This window comes from Mytilus californianus, unplaced genomic scaffold (genome assembly GCF_021869535.1).
Source record: "Mytilus californianus isolate M0D057914Y unplaced genomic scaffold, xbMytCali1.0.p SCAF_3, whole genome shotgun sequence".
NCBI classification, from domain to species: Eukaryota; Metazoa; Mollusca; class Bivalvia; order Mytilida; family Mytilidae; genus Mytilus; species Mytilus californianus.
In genome coordinates, this window is record NW_026262679.1 from 22,912,255 (window position 1) to 22,927,391 (window position 15,137).

Sequence of the window (15,137 nt, forward strand, 5' to 3'; positions counted from 1 at the left end):
ATCATAGGTTTGAAAGTTGTTTTCAATTTAGACTTGTTTATATATATATATATATATATATATATATAAGTACGTCTGAACCAGTGACAACTCTACAACAGATTTATCCATCGCATCACCAGCAATGATGGTGATACATGGCTGTGTACATTGTGTATATACAACTCGTCTAAATATCAGCCCAACAATGTTAGATCTGTAAATTTGCTGCGAAAGCAAATTTACAGATCTAATATTGTTAGGCTGATGTTTAGACGAGTTGTATATATATATATATATATATATATATATATAAAATGACTGAATAATAGCCAACGATAAATCTTACGGGGCGATGGATCATATAAATATGATACAGTACACTACAAAATATAATATATAACCAGTCTAAAAGGGTACAACATCACCAAAAAATGACAATAAACGAACAAATGTAACTATAAATATTTCGGATAACAGATATCCTTCATCAATATGAGCACGATGTAAAATGAATCAGATAAATCTTTTCTGATTATTAAACTATAGCAATCTTGAATTCTATACAATAAAAAAAGTGAAACAGTTTCACCCGAACATCATATGTAGAGACGCTAATAAATTTTTAAAATTTCCAAAAAACGACTCAAAGACATGCCTAAAATGAAAATAGTAATTATAGATATGAACTGGCACAACTTTAAAATTCCAAAATAACGTCAGTTAAGATATTATAACAACTGCGTGTAAATACATTCCCAAAAGAACAGCACTGATCGATATAAGCTGGTAAAATATGACAAACAGAGGCTGCGTATTTATCATTCCAAATAAATAGCAGTTTTATAATGAAAAGAAAAAATAATAGTAAATTTGGGCTAAGGTTAAAAGTTGGACGTGGATGCGTACTTGTATATCCCTACCAAATGAAAAGAACCCTGGTATTTAAACAAGTAAAATTCCAAAAATTCCAAAAGAATCCTTAAAACTGTAAGAGTCAAGTAAGGAAACCGGAGTAACTGAAAACAAATGATGTCAGGAAAATGAGTGATGGTAGGGAAAATGAGTGACATCATTTGTTTCCAGTTACTCCGGCTTAAATTTAATACTAAACAGAAAACAATAAACTTGCGGAAAAGATGGTATACAGCAAACAAAAGGTGCAAAGGTTTTTGTACACCATATCCGGATTTCGACAATTAATGTCTCTTCAGTGATGTTAGGAATCGAAACGGTATTTGGAAAGCCATACAATTTACCTCAATTTAGGATAGACTCTTGAATATATATATATATATATATAAAAGTCTAAATTGAAAACAACGTTCAAACCTGATTGCGTTGGATAAAAACCGCAATTTTTATACGTGTGCATGTAAAACAAATTTCTTGGTAGAGGGGTCTAAATACAGCACAAACAACAATTTCCAAAAGACCAAAAAAAGTGAAAAAGTCTATTTTAACATATCGCATTTGACTAACAGGTCGAACAACTGATGTTCTTAAACCCTGCTGACTGCCATTGGCGATTGCCAAATAAATTGATCACCAGATCTAACGAAGTGGATCTTTAATATTAATTTAATACCAAACAGAAAACAATAAACTTGTGGAAAAGATGGTATACCACAAACATGAGGTGCAAAAATTTGTACACCATATCCGGATTTCGACAATTAATGTCTCTTCAGTGATGTTAGGGATCGAAACGGTATTTGGAAGGCCATATAATTTACCTCAATTTAGGATAGACTCTTGAATTTTAAAGAGTCCAAATAGGATGAACGGATCATATAAACCCAAAGGAAAATATAATACAAGCCCAAACGAAAAAATATATAAAAGTCTAAATTGAAAACAACGTTCAAACCTGATTGCGTTGGATAAAAACCGCAATTTTTATACGTGTGCATGTAAAACAAATTTCTTGGTAGAGGGGTCTAAATACAGCACAAACAACTATTTCCAAAAGACCAAAAAAAGTGAAAAAGTCTATTTTAACATATCGCATTTGACTAACAGGTCGAACAACTGATGTTCTTAAACCCTGCTGACTGCCATTGGCGATTGCCAAATAAATTGATCACCAGATCTAACGAAGTGGATCTTTAATATTAATTTAATACCAAACAGAAAACAATAAACTTGTGGAAAAGATGGTATACCACAAACATGAGGTGCAAAAATTTGTACACCATATCCGGATTTCGACAATTAATGTCTCTTCAGTGATGTTAGGGATCGAAACGGTATTTGGAAGGCCATATAATTTACCTCAATTTAGGATAGACTCTTGAATTTTAAAGAGTCAAAATAGGATATATATATATATATATATATACAACTCGTCTAAACATCAGCCCAACAATGTTAGATCTGTAAATTTGCTTTCGCAAATTTTTTGTTCTTCCCTCGCCGGGATTCGAACTCATGTTACTGTGATATCGTGACACCAAATCGCCTGCACTGTATCCGACGCGCTAGACCACACGACCACCTAGGCTTCAAAATAAATCTTTCGGTGGCCGGGTGTAACCTTTCCTCGTCAGTTTTAATCTAGCGTCGTAATACAGTACATGATATATAAGGCATGAAGATGGAATTGTTACAGATCAGCTGAAATATCTATTGTAAAGGATCCTTCAAATTAATGCAAGATACAGTCACAGAAATAATTATATTTATAAGTACGTGTATATATATATATATATATCCAATTTTAATATTTCGACTCTTCAAAATTCAAGAGTCTATCCTAAATTGAGGTAAATTATATGGCCTTCCAAATACCGTTTTGATCCCTAACATCACTGAAGATGGTGTACTAATTTTTGCACCTTTTGTTTGCGGTATATCATCTTTTCCGCAAGTTTATTGTTTTCTGTTTAGTATTAAATTAATAATTTTTAAAGATCCATTTTGTAACATCTTATGATCCGTTTATTTGGCAATCGCCAATGGCAGTCAGCAGGATTTAAGAACATCTGTTGTTCGACCTGTTAGTCAAATGCGTTTTGTTAATATATACTTTTTCACTTTTTTGGTCTTTTGGAAAATGTTGTTTGTGCTGTATTTAAACCCCTCTATCAAGACAATTGTTTTGCATGCACACGTATAAAAATGCGGGTTTTATCCAACGCAATCATAGGTTTGAACGTTGTTTTCAATTTAGACTTGTTTATATATATACAAGTCTAAATTGAAAACAACAAGCAATTTTTATACGTGTGCATGTAAAACAAATTTGTGGTAGATAGGTCTAAAAACAGCACAAACAACATTTTCCAAAAGACCAAAAGAGTGAAAAAAGTATATATTAACAAAACGCATTTGACTAACAGGTCGAACAACAGATGTTCTTAAACAATGCTGACTGCTATGACGATTGGCAAATAAATTGATCACCAATGGATCTTAATTATAAATTTAATATCAAACAGAAAACAATAAACTTGCAGAAAAGCAAGTTTCTTGTTTTCTGTTTGATATTAAATTGATAATTAAGATTGATTGGTGATCAATTTATTTGGCAATCGTCAATGGTTGTCAGCAGCAAGTTTATTGTTTTCTGTTTGATATTAAATTTATAATTAAGATTTTATCTATTTTATTTTATTTTATTTTTATGTAAATTTGTTTTACATGCACACGTATAAAAATTTCGGTTTTTATCCAACGCAATCATATGTTTGAACGTTGTTTTCAATTTAGACTTGTTTATATTTTTTCGTTTGGGGTTGTATTATATTTCCCCCGGGTTTATATGATCCGTTCATCCTAGTTTGACTCTTCAAAATTCAGGAGTCTATCCTATATTGAGGTAAATTATATGGCCTTCCAAATACTGTTTCGATCCCTAACATCACTGAAGAGACATTAATTGTCGAAATCCGGATATGGTGTAAAAAATAAGCACCTCATGTTTGCGTTATACCATCTTTTCCGCAAGTTTTTTGTTTTCTGTTTGATATTAAATTTATAATTAAGATCCATTGGTGATCAATTTATTTGGCAATCGTCAATGGCAATCAGCAGGGTTTAAGAACATCTGTTGTTCGACCTGTTAGTCAAATGCGTTTTGTTAATATATACTTTTTCACTGTTTTGGTCTTTTGGAAAATGTTGTTTGTGCTGTATTTTAACCTATCTACCAAAAATTTGTTTTACATGCACACGTATAAAAATTGCGGTTTTTATCCAACGCAATCATAGGTTTGAACGTTGTTTTCAATTTAGACTTGTTTATTTTTTTTCGTTTGGGCTTGTACTATATTTCCCCCGGGTTTATATGATCCGTTCATCCTAGTTCCACTCTTCAAAATTGAAGAATCTATCCTAAATTGAGGTAAATCATATGGCCTTCCAAATACTGTTTCGATCCCTAACATCACTGAAGAGACATAAATTGTCGAAATCCGGATATGGTGTAAAAAATTAGCAACTCATGTTTGCGGTATACCATCTTTTCCGCTAGTTTATTGTTTTCTGTTTGGTATTAAATTTATAATTAAGATCCATTGGTGATAAATTTTTTTGGCAATCGTCAATGGCAGTCAGCAGGGTTTAAGAACATCTGTTGTTCGACCTGTTAGTCAAATGCGTTTTGTTAATATATACTTTTTCACTGTTTTGGTCTTTTGGAAAATGTTGTTTGTGCTGTATTTAGACCTATCTATCTATATATATATATATATATATTAAAATTTGAAATTGACAGACTACATTTTACATCAAATAATAACAGTTCGTTAAAATAATGTCACTAGCGCTTTCATGCCTTCAGGCAATCTTCTGGCGACGATTTAACCATGTCCTTGACGACACTTCCGTTAGTAACGTTCATTATGTTGCAATAAAGGTAAGGGGAGATAAATCAAACGTGTTTAGGTAGATCCGTTTAATTTTGGCTTAAAGACCTTTATAAAGTGTGCTACTTTTGCCAGTCTTTTATATTTATTAGATTCGTTCATTTTATCGAACGGAAATACGGTAAATTTTCCACTACTGCACGTTTCTAAATGTTCGCTCATATCTTGCATTCGTCGGGTTGGATCTCGTATATGTTGTCTGTGAATACGGACTCTTTGACATATTGGATTACCAGTCTGTCCGATGTACCATTCCTTGTAAGTGCTGCATACAATACAGTAAATTAGGTTTACCGTTTTGCAATTAAATTCTGTATTTAGAACAATGGTTTTGCCGTTTAGTAATGTTATTTGCGGCCGGTGTCCATATATTCACAAAGACCACATCTAGGGTCATTACATTTTGAAACGTTGTATATTAGTCAGTTGGGTCATAAAATTTAGCCCTTGTTTAAATCTTTTTTAGATTTCGAGGCTGTCTTTTACTTTTCAGGAATTTTTCTGTAGGGAAAAGCTTTTTTATTTTTTTCGTTTTTTGTAAAACCGGCAAATTTGCTTTTATGACGTTGAATATGTCAGGATTATATGGGTTATGAGTGCTAAATAAAGGCAACAGTAGTATACCGGTGTTCGAAAGTCATAAATCGATTGAGAGAAAACAAATCCGGGTTACAAACTAAAACTGAGGGAAACACATCAAATATAAGAAGAAAACAACGGAACAACAGAAATACTAAAGTGCAACAAAAAACCAAACGACAATGCAACACACACAGAAACGAACTATAAGATAACAATTGCCATTTTCCTGACTTGGTACAGGACATTTTAAGAATAAAATGATGGGTCGAACCCGGTTTTGTGGCTAGCCAAACCTCCCGTTTTCATGGCAATGTTAAATATAACACTAAAATGACAACATCACATGACAGGACTACAATACAAATAACATTCAGGATAGAGACATACACAAATTAAAAATACAATAGAACATTACGACATGCTAATAGTTATTAAAGGTACCAGGCTTATAATTTTATACGCCAGACGCGTGTTTCGTCCACATAAGACTCACCAGTGCACTCATGTCAAAATAGTAAAGAAAGCCAAAAAAGAAAGACGAGCATTGATAACCCAAAATTCCAAAAGGTTGTGCCAAATACGGCTGAGGTTATCTGCCTGGGCTAACAAACAGAATAAGTTTTCTCAATATGTGCTGTGGACATGAGTTCCGTTTTTGGTATTGCTTTTGCCTTTTCTGTTCCCTTATCTATTAGTGGGTTTGGATAGTTTTGTTCTTTCAAAAACACCTTTAGTTCATTAAAACATAGTTTCTTCGTGGACTCATCACTTACAATTGTACATACACGTCTTGTAAGACAAAACGGGATGTTTTGTTTCGTGTGTGAGGGATGAAATGAATGAAAATTCAGGTATTGATGGGTGTCCGTCTTCTTAAAGTATATATCTGTGGTTAAGGTTGTTCCATTCTTTAATATTAAAATATCCAGAAATGGCAACCTATGCTCGCTTGATTCGATGGTAAATTTAATCGAAGGATTTAATGTGTTTATCATATTATGAAACTTCTCCAAATTGTAACTTTTGTTTAAAATAATGAAACAGTCGTCCAAGAATCGCTTCCATTCCGATTTTATGTACACTTTAAAAGCTGTATCAAATTCAATTTCAACTTGTTGATACATTTTATCATCTAGAAATCCTATCACGAGAGTTGCGTATGTTGGAGCAACTTTTGTTCCCATAGCTGTACCAGAGATCTGCAGATAATATTTTCCATCAAAGAAAAAGGTGTTATTATCGAGTATGATTTTCAATCCTTCCAACAAAAAATTATTCAAAAATCTTTGGTCAATAATATGCCTATATGATTCAAGGCAAAATTTCACAGCATCTAATCCTAGTTTGTGCGGTATATTGGTGTAAAGACTGGTTAGTCGAAGCTTACCAATATTGCATCTTCTTTGACTTCGGCTGGTAATTGATTTAAAAAATCTAAATTGTCACGGATAAAACTAGGTACATATTAGCATAACGGTTTCAAAATTAAGTCAATGAAATGGCTCAATCTATGAGTTGGACACTGCGGTCCAGCAAGAATCGGCCGAAATTTTAAATCTTTTGGTGATTTTATTTCGATATATGCGCAATTTTGTTGTTGAACTGCTGTTTCTATTTCCTTACTTTTGTGGATTTTAGGTAGTCTATAAAAATTGCTTGTCTTTATCTCAAATTTCGTAAGATAGGCAACTTCTTTATCAGTAGTACAATGAAGTAATTTTGAAAAAAGTTTGTTTATATTTCGCGTAGTTTTCTTGTCCATATTATCGTTGAGTTTCCGATAATATTGTTTAACGTTGAGCTGTTCCTGAATTGTGTCTCGGTAATATATTCTGTCCATTATTACTATTGCACCACCCTTATCAGTTTCTTTTATGATTATCGATTCATCTTTTTGTAATCTGTTTAGCGCTTGCTGTTGTTTAAGAGGTAAATTATTTTTTAACTGTATCCTGTGGTTTCGGTATTAATGGAAAGTTTGACAGATGATCAATGTACAAGTCTAAATTTTTATTTTTTCCTTTTTCCGGTGTAAATTTAGATTTATTTCTAACAATTGATTCGTCATCTGTCTATGATTCTTGATCCCCAAAATGATTTTTTAGTCTTAATTTTTGGCAAAATTCTTTAATATCCAATGAGAGTGTATCAGTGTCGGCTGTAGGTGTCGGAGTATATTTCAGTCCTTTATTCACCACTTTCATTTCATCGGAATCAATTTTGCAATTAGACATGTTAATTATTTTTGGGTCGACCCTGTCACTTGTTTCAGATTGGTTTCGGAACGTTCCTCTATTTGTTAGGCGGTTTTGTTCCGACCCACACCTAAAAAAATAATCTGTTTGTTCTCCGTTTCACATCGTTCTGGTCTTCATTTTTATTCTTCGATGGTAGAATTTTATTTCGATTGTTTTGAGTCAGGTTTCTATTAGGTTTCAAGTAAGGCCTTTTGATATTTGGTTTTTTATCACGATTTTTAACCACTTCGGAATACAAAGGTTTGGTAGTTTTTAGTTTTTGGCCGATTTTTACTCCTGCTTCTTGACCGACTTTGTGATTTGTTTTTATTCTAATGTGTTCTTAGTGGTGTTTTAATCCTCTGTCTTTGTTCGGTATAATTCTTAGGTTTCCGTTGTTTTTGTTTCTTGGACTTTTATTGCTGGTTTTGTAGATTTTCTGGCTTTCCATAATTTTCTACATATGATTCCAGCCACTTCTGTTTTTCACCCCAGCGTTTTACAGATTTTTCCTCATCATTAGAAATTTCTTTCGACCTTATCATTTAGATTATGAATATTGAGCCATACTAGGTAAAAGTCTTTTTTTTTATTGGACCATACGTGCCCCAACTACTCACGGTTCGTAGCAAGCTGTGCACATCGGGACATGTTATTCTTTTTGTCTTTGATAAAGTTCTGTGTAAATTCTGCTTAAAACTTAATGTATTTAAAATTGAATCCAATAGCGACACATATATTACAACGCATTTAAAAAGGATGCATTGGTGGTGTACCAGATAGTATAACTTGATGTCAATGTTACTGTCGGATAACTTACTTTAACCATGGTTTTTGTCATCATGTCGATAAAATGTTGGGTGTGAATATGCAGAGCGGGGATTTGGGAAATCGGCTCAGTTATTTTGATTTTTACTCAATCCACATTTAAATGAATACATGTATGTTTTTATGATACTGATATGAGCTATATTCAGGATATTTTACGACGAAACAAAAAAATAGGTCAAATGCTTTTAAGAGAAAAAAAAACATTCTAAGATTTTTACTTTTGTCTAATATGCAGGATTCAGCGGTCTTTATTGTCAAGATATAACACGGATTTGTAAAGAAAACTCGAGTGCCAGTAAATTACAAAGTATTAAAACTTGCAGTGGAAATTCTGATGCGAAGTGCTATAGATTAAAAAACAATATCACTTCCATCTGTGAAATACCTCAATGTAAGTTACAATTAAAGTAAACGAGACAAATACAAATACTTGTATATATAATAGATAGATGTTTTAGTATTATATCTTTTTTTAACTTCGTTAGAATGCTTTACGTAATTTAATGTTCCTGATATATTAGCACATTTGTGTCCGAATTTGTCTCTCCGGGACATAGGGATTTCAGTCCAGCAGCGGCGACGGCGTAAACTATTTGTAAAGAGTTAAATATATTTGAGATGATATGATACTTTGATGCTTCATACATTTAATGCAGAGGCCTTACTTTAGAAGGTTTCCGGCAGTTCATTGGTATTGACAACCATTTCATTGTTCATTGACTGCATGGAAACACATTATATTTCTTTTTTTATGAGAAGTACTCACTTTTATGTTTATAAAGGGATAACTATAATTGATACATGGCTTCCATGGAAGTATACGTGTCTTTTAGACAAGATTAACATAATCTCGACCTCATTTTTTGTACCACTGATCATATATTTTATTCAATATGTTAATTCCATTGGAAATGCATACTATCTATATACGGAAAGAGGAAAGAACAAAAATGTAGACCTGTATATAAAGCTCTAGTTATCGAACGGAGAACTGTCGTAAATGTGTCATCAGTTAAGAAGTATGACATATAATTAAAATTTGATGTAACGACAGGGTAATAATAATTATCATTCTTTACGACACACTAAACATTGCTGATGTAGAAGGTTTATCATTTAACATATTATGTTTTTAAACCCTAGATAAAGCCGATAAGGAAATGTGTTTCTCAAATAGTTATATAGCCTAGTCGGTTGAGTGCCTAGGGCACTGACCACTATACAGGCGATGTTTCCATGATGTCACACTAATGAGGATTCTGAGGGAAGAACCAAACATTTGCTAGAACAAAATTGCAGATACATTTTGACCCGTCCGTGCTAGTCCACCGAAAAAAAAAGTTACAACTATTAAAAAAGGGGGCAATGACAAGGATATAATCATAGATTTTAAAATAAGATATCGCAGAGCTTTGCATGAGGGAGATACATTCCTTAACTTTAGCTTCTTTTCATTACGAAAAGTTTGATCACCATGGAAAATCTGTTACACAGACGACTACGGAAATGGTCAAATTGTTGTTATCACAATTTCGTCAACCTTTCTTCGACCAATCGAGTTAGACTTGTCATCAAATATGTACTTACATAAGCAACACAACAGGTTCATATACATCACGTTCACATATTTGCATGTTTTATTGTCACCATAACATACGAGAGCATTTATTTATAAATGTATAAACATTTATTTTTACATCATTATCGATGTCTGTCTGATCTTTACAATTCCTCTCAATTTGAAAGAGCAATTGAATGAAGAAATAGACAAGGCTTGAACATTACTCGTTTTACCATTTATATATCTTTTTTTTTTTATTTTATAGATCAGTCTCAAACTTATAACATAACTAACTGTACCAACGTTTGAGAGTGTTGGCGAAGATGTAAATATTTCCCATCTGCTATACTCTTAACTGTAATTGATTCACCAAACAACGCAATGATACAATGATGCCAGTAAATAGATAATACTTTTATTCTTATCAAAGGAAATAAAATGCAATTTGCATGATCATCTTAACTGTTGTACATTCATAAAATGTTTACGTTTCACGTACTTTGTCTTCAATACCAACAAACTCAATATCAAATTGGGCATGTAATATCAAATTGGGCATGTAATAACTATAATTCATATTACTTAGTGATGAATATGTTGTTTACTTTTTGTCTGCAAAATATAGTAAATTGAAAAGTGTGAAACTATTTCCTGTTGATTGTAAATGATTTCCTGTAACCCTAATTTTGTAAATAATTATATTTTATTTGACTTTTAAGACGAGTTTTTACATCCAAAATACAACAATAAAGGTACAAGAAAAATTAGAAGTCACTAGTGCATTAACACATTTAAGATGAAATTGGTATTGCGGAATTATTATTACTAAGGATGTTCGCTACTCTGTTTATAAAAAACAAGCTCTTAAAGAGACTGTTATATATTGATAGTATACAAATAAAAGAACTAAAAAAAAAAAAACAGAAAAAAAGGGTCCGTGTGCTTGTTTTCGAGATATAAGCCAATAGAAAGTTTGGCGGGAAATGATTCTCGCTTAACTTTTCATTCATTTTACATTGACACCCCTTTTTCTTTAAAAAATAATGAAAATATAGTTTTTTATAGTAATTTCAAATATGGCGTTTTAAACCATATGTAATATAATAAGGAAAAGAAAAGTGGGGTTAGCGGGTAATACTTTTTTTATGACAATATATGGATAAAACTAGAGGATTCCGAATATCTGGCAAAAAACCAAAAACAAGAGGAGCGAACATCCTTAAGTTTTTAAAAACGTTGATTAATAACCTAAGTTTTAAATAAACCTGGAAGAAAAGTATGCTGATACTAGATAGACGATATCAATCAAACAGAAGTGGTATCGATTGAGCCTTAGGGATTTATGCGTATGATCAAACAGAAAATTTCATTTCTGACCAATATTGTTTGTGTGTGGGTGCAACATTGAGAATGTATACCATTTCCTCTTTGACTGTCATTTATATACAGACAAGATAAAATTTGATGAACAATCTTAGATATAGTTTACTGCTAACCTTATATTGAATATTGAGTTTTTGACAATTGGTTTTTTGAACCTCTCATATCACTACAAAACGTCTACATATTTAAACTTTCATTCGAATTTATTCATAATCCTAAGAAAGGTCTTGTCATATGGAACTGAATAGTGTATTTGTGGAACAATTACATCATTACCAATGTAACAATGAGATCACCCGTAGTTTTTGGTTGGGTTCGTGTTGCTTAGTCTTAAGTTTTCTATGTTATGTTATGTGTACAATTGTTTGTCTGTTTGTTTGTTTGTCTTTTTCTGTTTTAGTCATGCCGCCGTCAGTTTGTTTTCCACTTACGAGTTTTAATGTCTCTCTGGTATCTTTTGCCTCTCTTTAATTTTACAGTGATATTTTTTGTCATCCTTTTGCAATGTCTAGACTAGTAAAGTACTGTTGATTTTTAATAATTGCGTGCTCATTTTAACATTGTATTGTTTAATAATGCAATTCGAAGCGGACACAAAAGACACGATTTACTGTTGTATAATTCATTTTATTTTTCATAAATGAAATATGTTTAAACTATGATCACGAAACAGTATTTCAAAACAAAAACTTAATCTGGTGCGTATCACTGAGGTTAAAAAACGCAGGGAAATTAAACAATGTAAAATTCAAAAAGTCATAAGCAAAATGGCAATGAAAACCGATTAGATATTAGTTTAGTCTGTCGGTTTTTGACGTTGGTTATATATTCCATGTTTTTGTTTATCTGAACGCCGCTTGCTTCAGAACAAATTTTAACTGAACATTAAAATTGAAAAAATATAAATTCATAAAACATGTTTGATCATCAAAGGCTTTCAAATTCGATTTAGAAATTTAATATTAACAATTAATAAAGCTAAGGTCCATAGAATATCTATAAATCATGTAATTTGTCAATATAAGGCGAAAACAGCTTGTTTGATTTATTTCTCAAAATGTTTAGGGGACATATGATTTGGAGATCTTTCTGCTCAGTTGATATTCGATATTTAAGTTCAGTTCCATTATTGATAGATCAAAATTCATTCCAGCAAAACCTATTCTCTTATAAGAATAGAAGAGATATTTTACTAACTAATCCATTGGTTCATGTATCTGCAATTTATCAATGCATTTTAAACAGAGTGAGTTATTGTTGCTATTTTATTTTGAAGAGAATCATTATACAACGTAAAAGGTTTAAGATTATTTCATCAATAAGAAAAAAAGTTCAGATCGCACAAAATACAAACCCTTTAACAATTTTATTCCGATTGACTTCAGTTTACACTTTTATCAAATCACCTGGATATAAATCTCAAATGAATATAACATAGTTATCAAATTGTTGTATTTTTGTATTTTTAAACTGTACTTGCCTACAAAATATTGTAAGCTATGATTTGTCATACTATTTGCCATCAGATTGTTTTTATTAATTATACATGACCCTACATTTAAAGATAAACATATTTGATTTATTCGCAAGAGAGGTAAATAAATTTACAAGCATATTGGTAAATTAAAAGTTTAAAAGTGCATTAACGCATCCAAGTTTAAATTCGGACTCAAACTTTGTAAGTCGTCAACGGTGTCGGAGCAAACAATTAATGAGCCATGGTTTTGTCAAAGAACGTCTATTCCATTTTCTTAAAAAGTTCATCGGAAAGTACCAAGACCTAATAGGAAATTATTTAGTGGGGTTTTGTCACATATAATACAAGATGGTCTTAAGTTATATATTCTATGTGCTGGAGTTGCGCATCTTTTTATTTATTTACAGTTTTCCCTTTATTTGTGTTCGTGCTTTTATATGTCTCTTGGTCGTATGACTTTTGACGTGACAGGGTTTATGCATCCTGGATTCGTATTTTTTTTTTACTTAGGGTGTTCTTGGTGCAGGTTGGTTCTAAGGTACACTTCGGACGCAATATGGTTTAACTGTGTTGTTTTCATTTTGTTTACCCTCGTATTGATATTTTGTACTTTATCTAGAAAGTGTGCAATATTATGGTAGTACTAACGACTAAATTTTTTTATCGGCGATCATACTGGCTGAAACCATTGAATGGCGGCAAAGAACCGATTTTTTTTTTTATTTTCAATTATATTGATTTAAAACGAAAACATTTATTTAACCACAATTTCAAAAAGCGATCATCGTTTTGGAGAATATGATTTGTTCATCAGTTGTATTTCGCTTTGTACTAGCTTTCGGTAACTGCGATCACTCTTATTTTGATGCTTTGTGTCTATTGTTTTTATGATAGTTATTGTGGACCTTTTGAGTTATGTTAATTGCAATTTATTTTTACAGTATGTTCTTTAGGGAGGGTTGAGCGCTTAAAAACATGTATAAAACCGCCGCATTCTGAATGTGTCCGTCCCAAGTAGTGAGCATGTAGTTCAGTGGTTGTCGTTGGTGTATGTCTGTCATATTTGTATTTCGTAAATTGTTTTGTTAAAATTATAATCGTTAGTTTTTCTCAATTAATTGTTTCACATTTTTCATTTCGGAGCCGAATATGCTTATTGTTGAAGACCGTTTAGTTGCCTATTATTATTTACATTCACGTCATGTGAACTTGGATAGTTAGTTTATCTCATTGGCATTCATACACCATCTCATTTTTTATATATTTAGCTCTTAAATCTTGAAACATAAACAGTGTCTCATAAAGAAAATTAATGCCTTTGCACATATTTTTATATTCAATTCTCATTTTAAAATCAAAGGCTGATTTTTGTCGTTATTTTACGTCTTTAATATCATGGAGTTACAATACATCTTTTCATATTTATTTTGCCCAGGGAAGCAACTAAGGGAGCCCCGCATTTTTACAGTCTCATTTGTCGGGTAAAAATCCCATTATAAATAATTAACATATACCTCTTCAATTAAAGCTACCTGTATATATTTAGATTGTATAGAACTTCACTCCGTTCGTATGTATATCCTTATCACATCAATATTTTCTACTTTTCTAAAATAAATTTTATGAATATGTTTCGTTACTTTTGTCGATAAGTATATATCAAATTTATTTTCGTGACATGACACACGTAACATTCTACACGTAAAATAAAACGACCTTAAAAACATAAACATAATTTGTCGACTAGTATGTAAAATAAAAAGAACTTAAGAAAAATAAATACACCGAACTTTAAAAACATGTACATATTTTGTCGACTATTATTTACCAAATTCAGCTTCATGATATGGAAATGAAAATATTCTTCACGTAAAATAAACCGAACTTAAAAACATAGATATTTTGTCGACTAGAATAATATCAAATTCAGCTTCATGACATGGAAACGAAAAAATTCTACACGTTGCAGAAACCGAACTTAAAAAAACATATTATACTTATACAACAAACAATTTCTATTAGATATTAACCAATCATTAATATATCTTACGACAGCAAACAAAAATGCAAACGCCATACAAATGAAACTAGTTGCTTCGACAGATGTAACATCTCACTTTTCTGATAATATAGGAGTTGCCTTTCTGACAATTTAAATTACGCTGATCATGAAGAAATTAAAATACAATCGTTATTTTGCATATCGGTAAATTTTATTG

At 31.6% G+C, this 15,137-nt stretch overlaps 1 protein-coding gene across 12 annotated transcripts in view; it reads left to right on the top strand.

Annotated features, from left to right (window-relative positions):
* The window catches only part of LOC127734162 (protein jagged-1b-like), a 124,033-nt gene that overhangs the window by 106,161 nt on the left and 2,735 nt on the right, over nucleotides 1-15,137 (top strand). For 10 of the 12 annotated variants that reach the window (XM_052243885.1, XM_052243884.1, XM_052243888.1 and 7 more), the window contains 2 exons: nucleotides 8,733-8,888; nucleotides 10,324-14,547. The exons of 1 other annotated variant lie outside the window; for it this stretch is intronic. In XM_052243885.1, coding sequence (XP_052099845.1) covers nucleotides 8,733-8,888; nucleotides 10,324-10,367 — 200 coding nt within the window. In that variant the 3' untranslated portion in view covers nucleotides 10,368-14,547. Of the gene's footprint in view, nucleotides 1-8,732; nucleotides 8,889-10,323; nucleotides 14,548-15,137 lie in introns of those variants that run through there. One more of the 12 variants, XM_052243893.1, reaches the window with a different exon arrangement.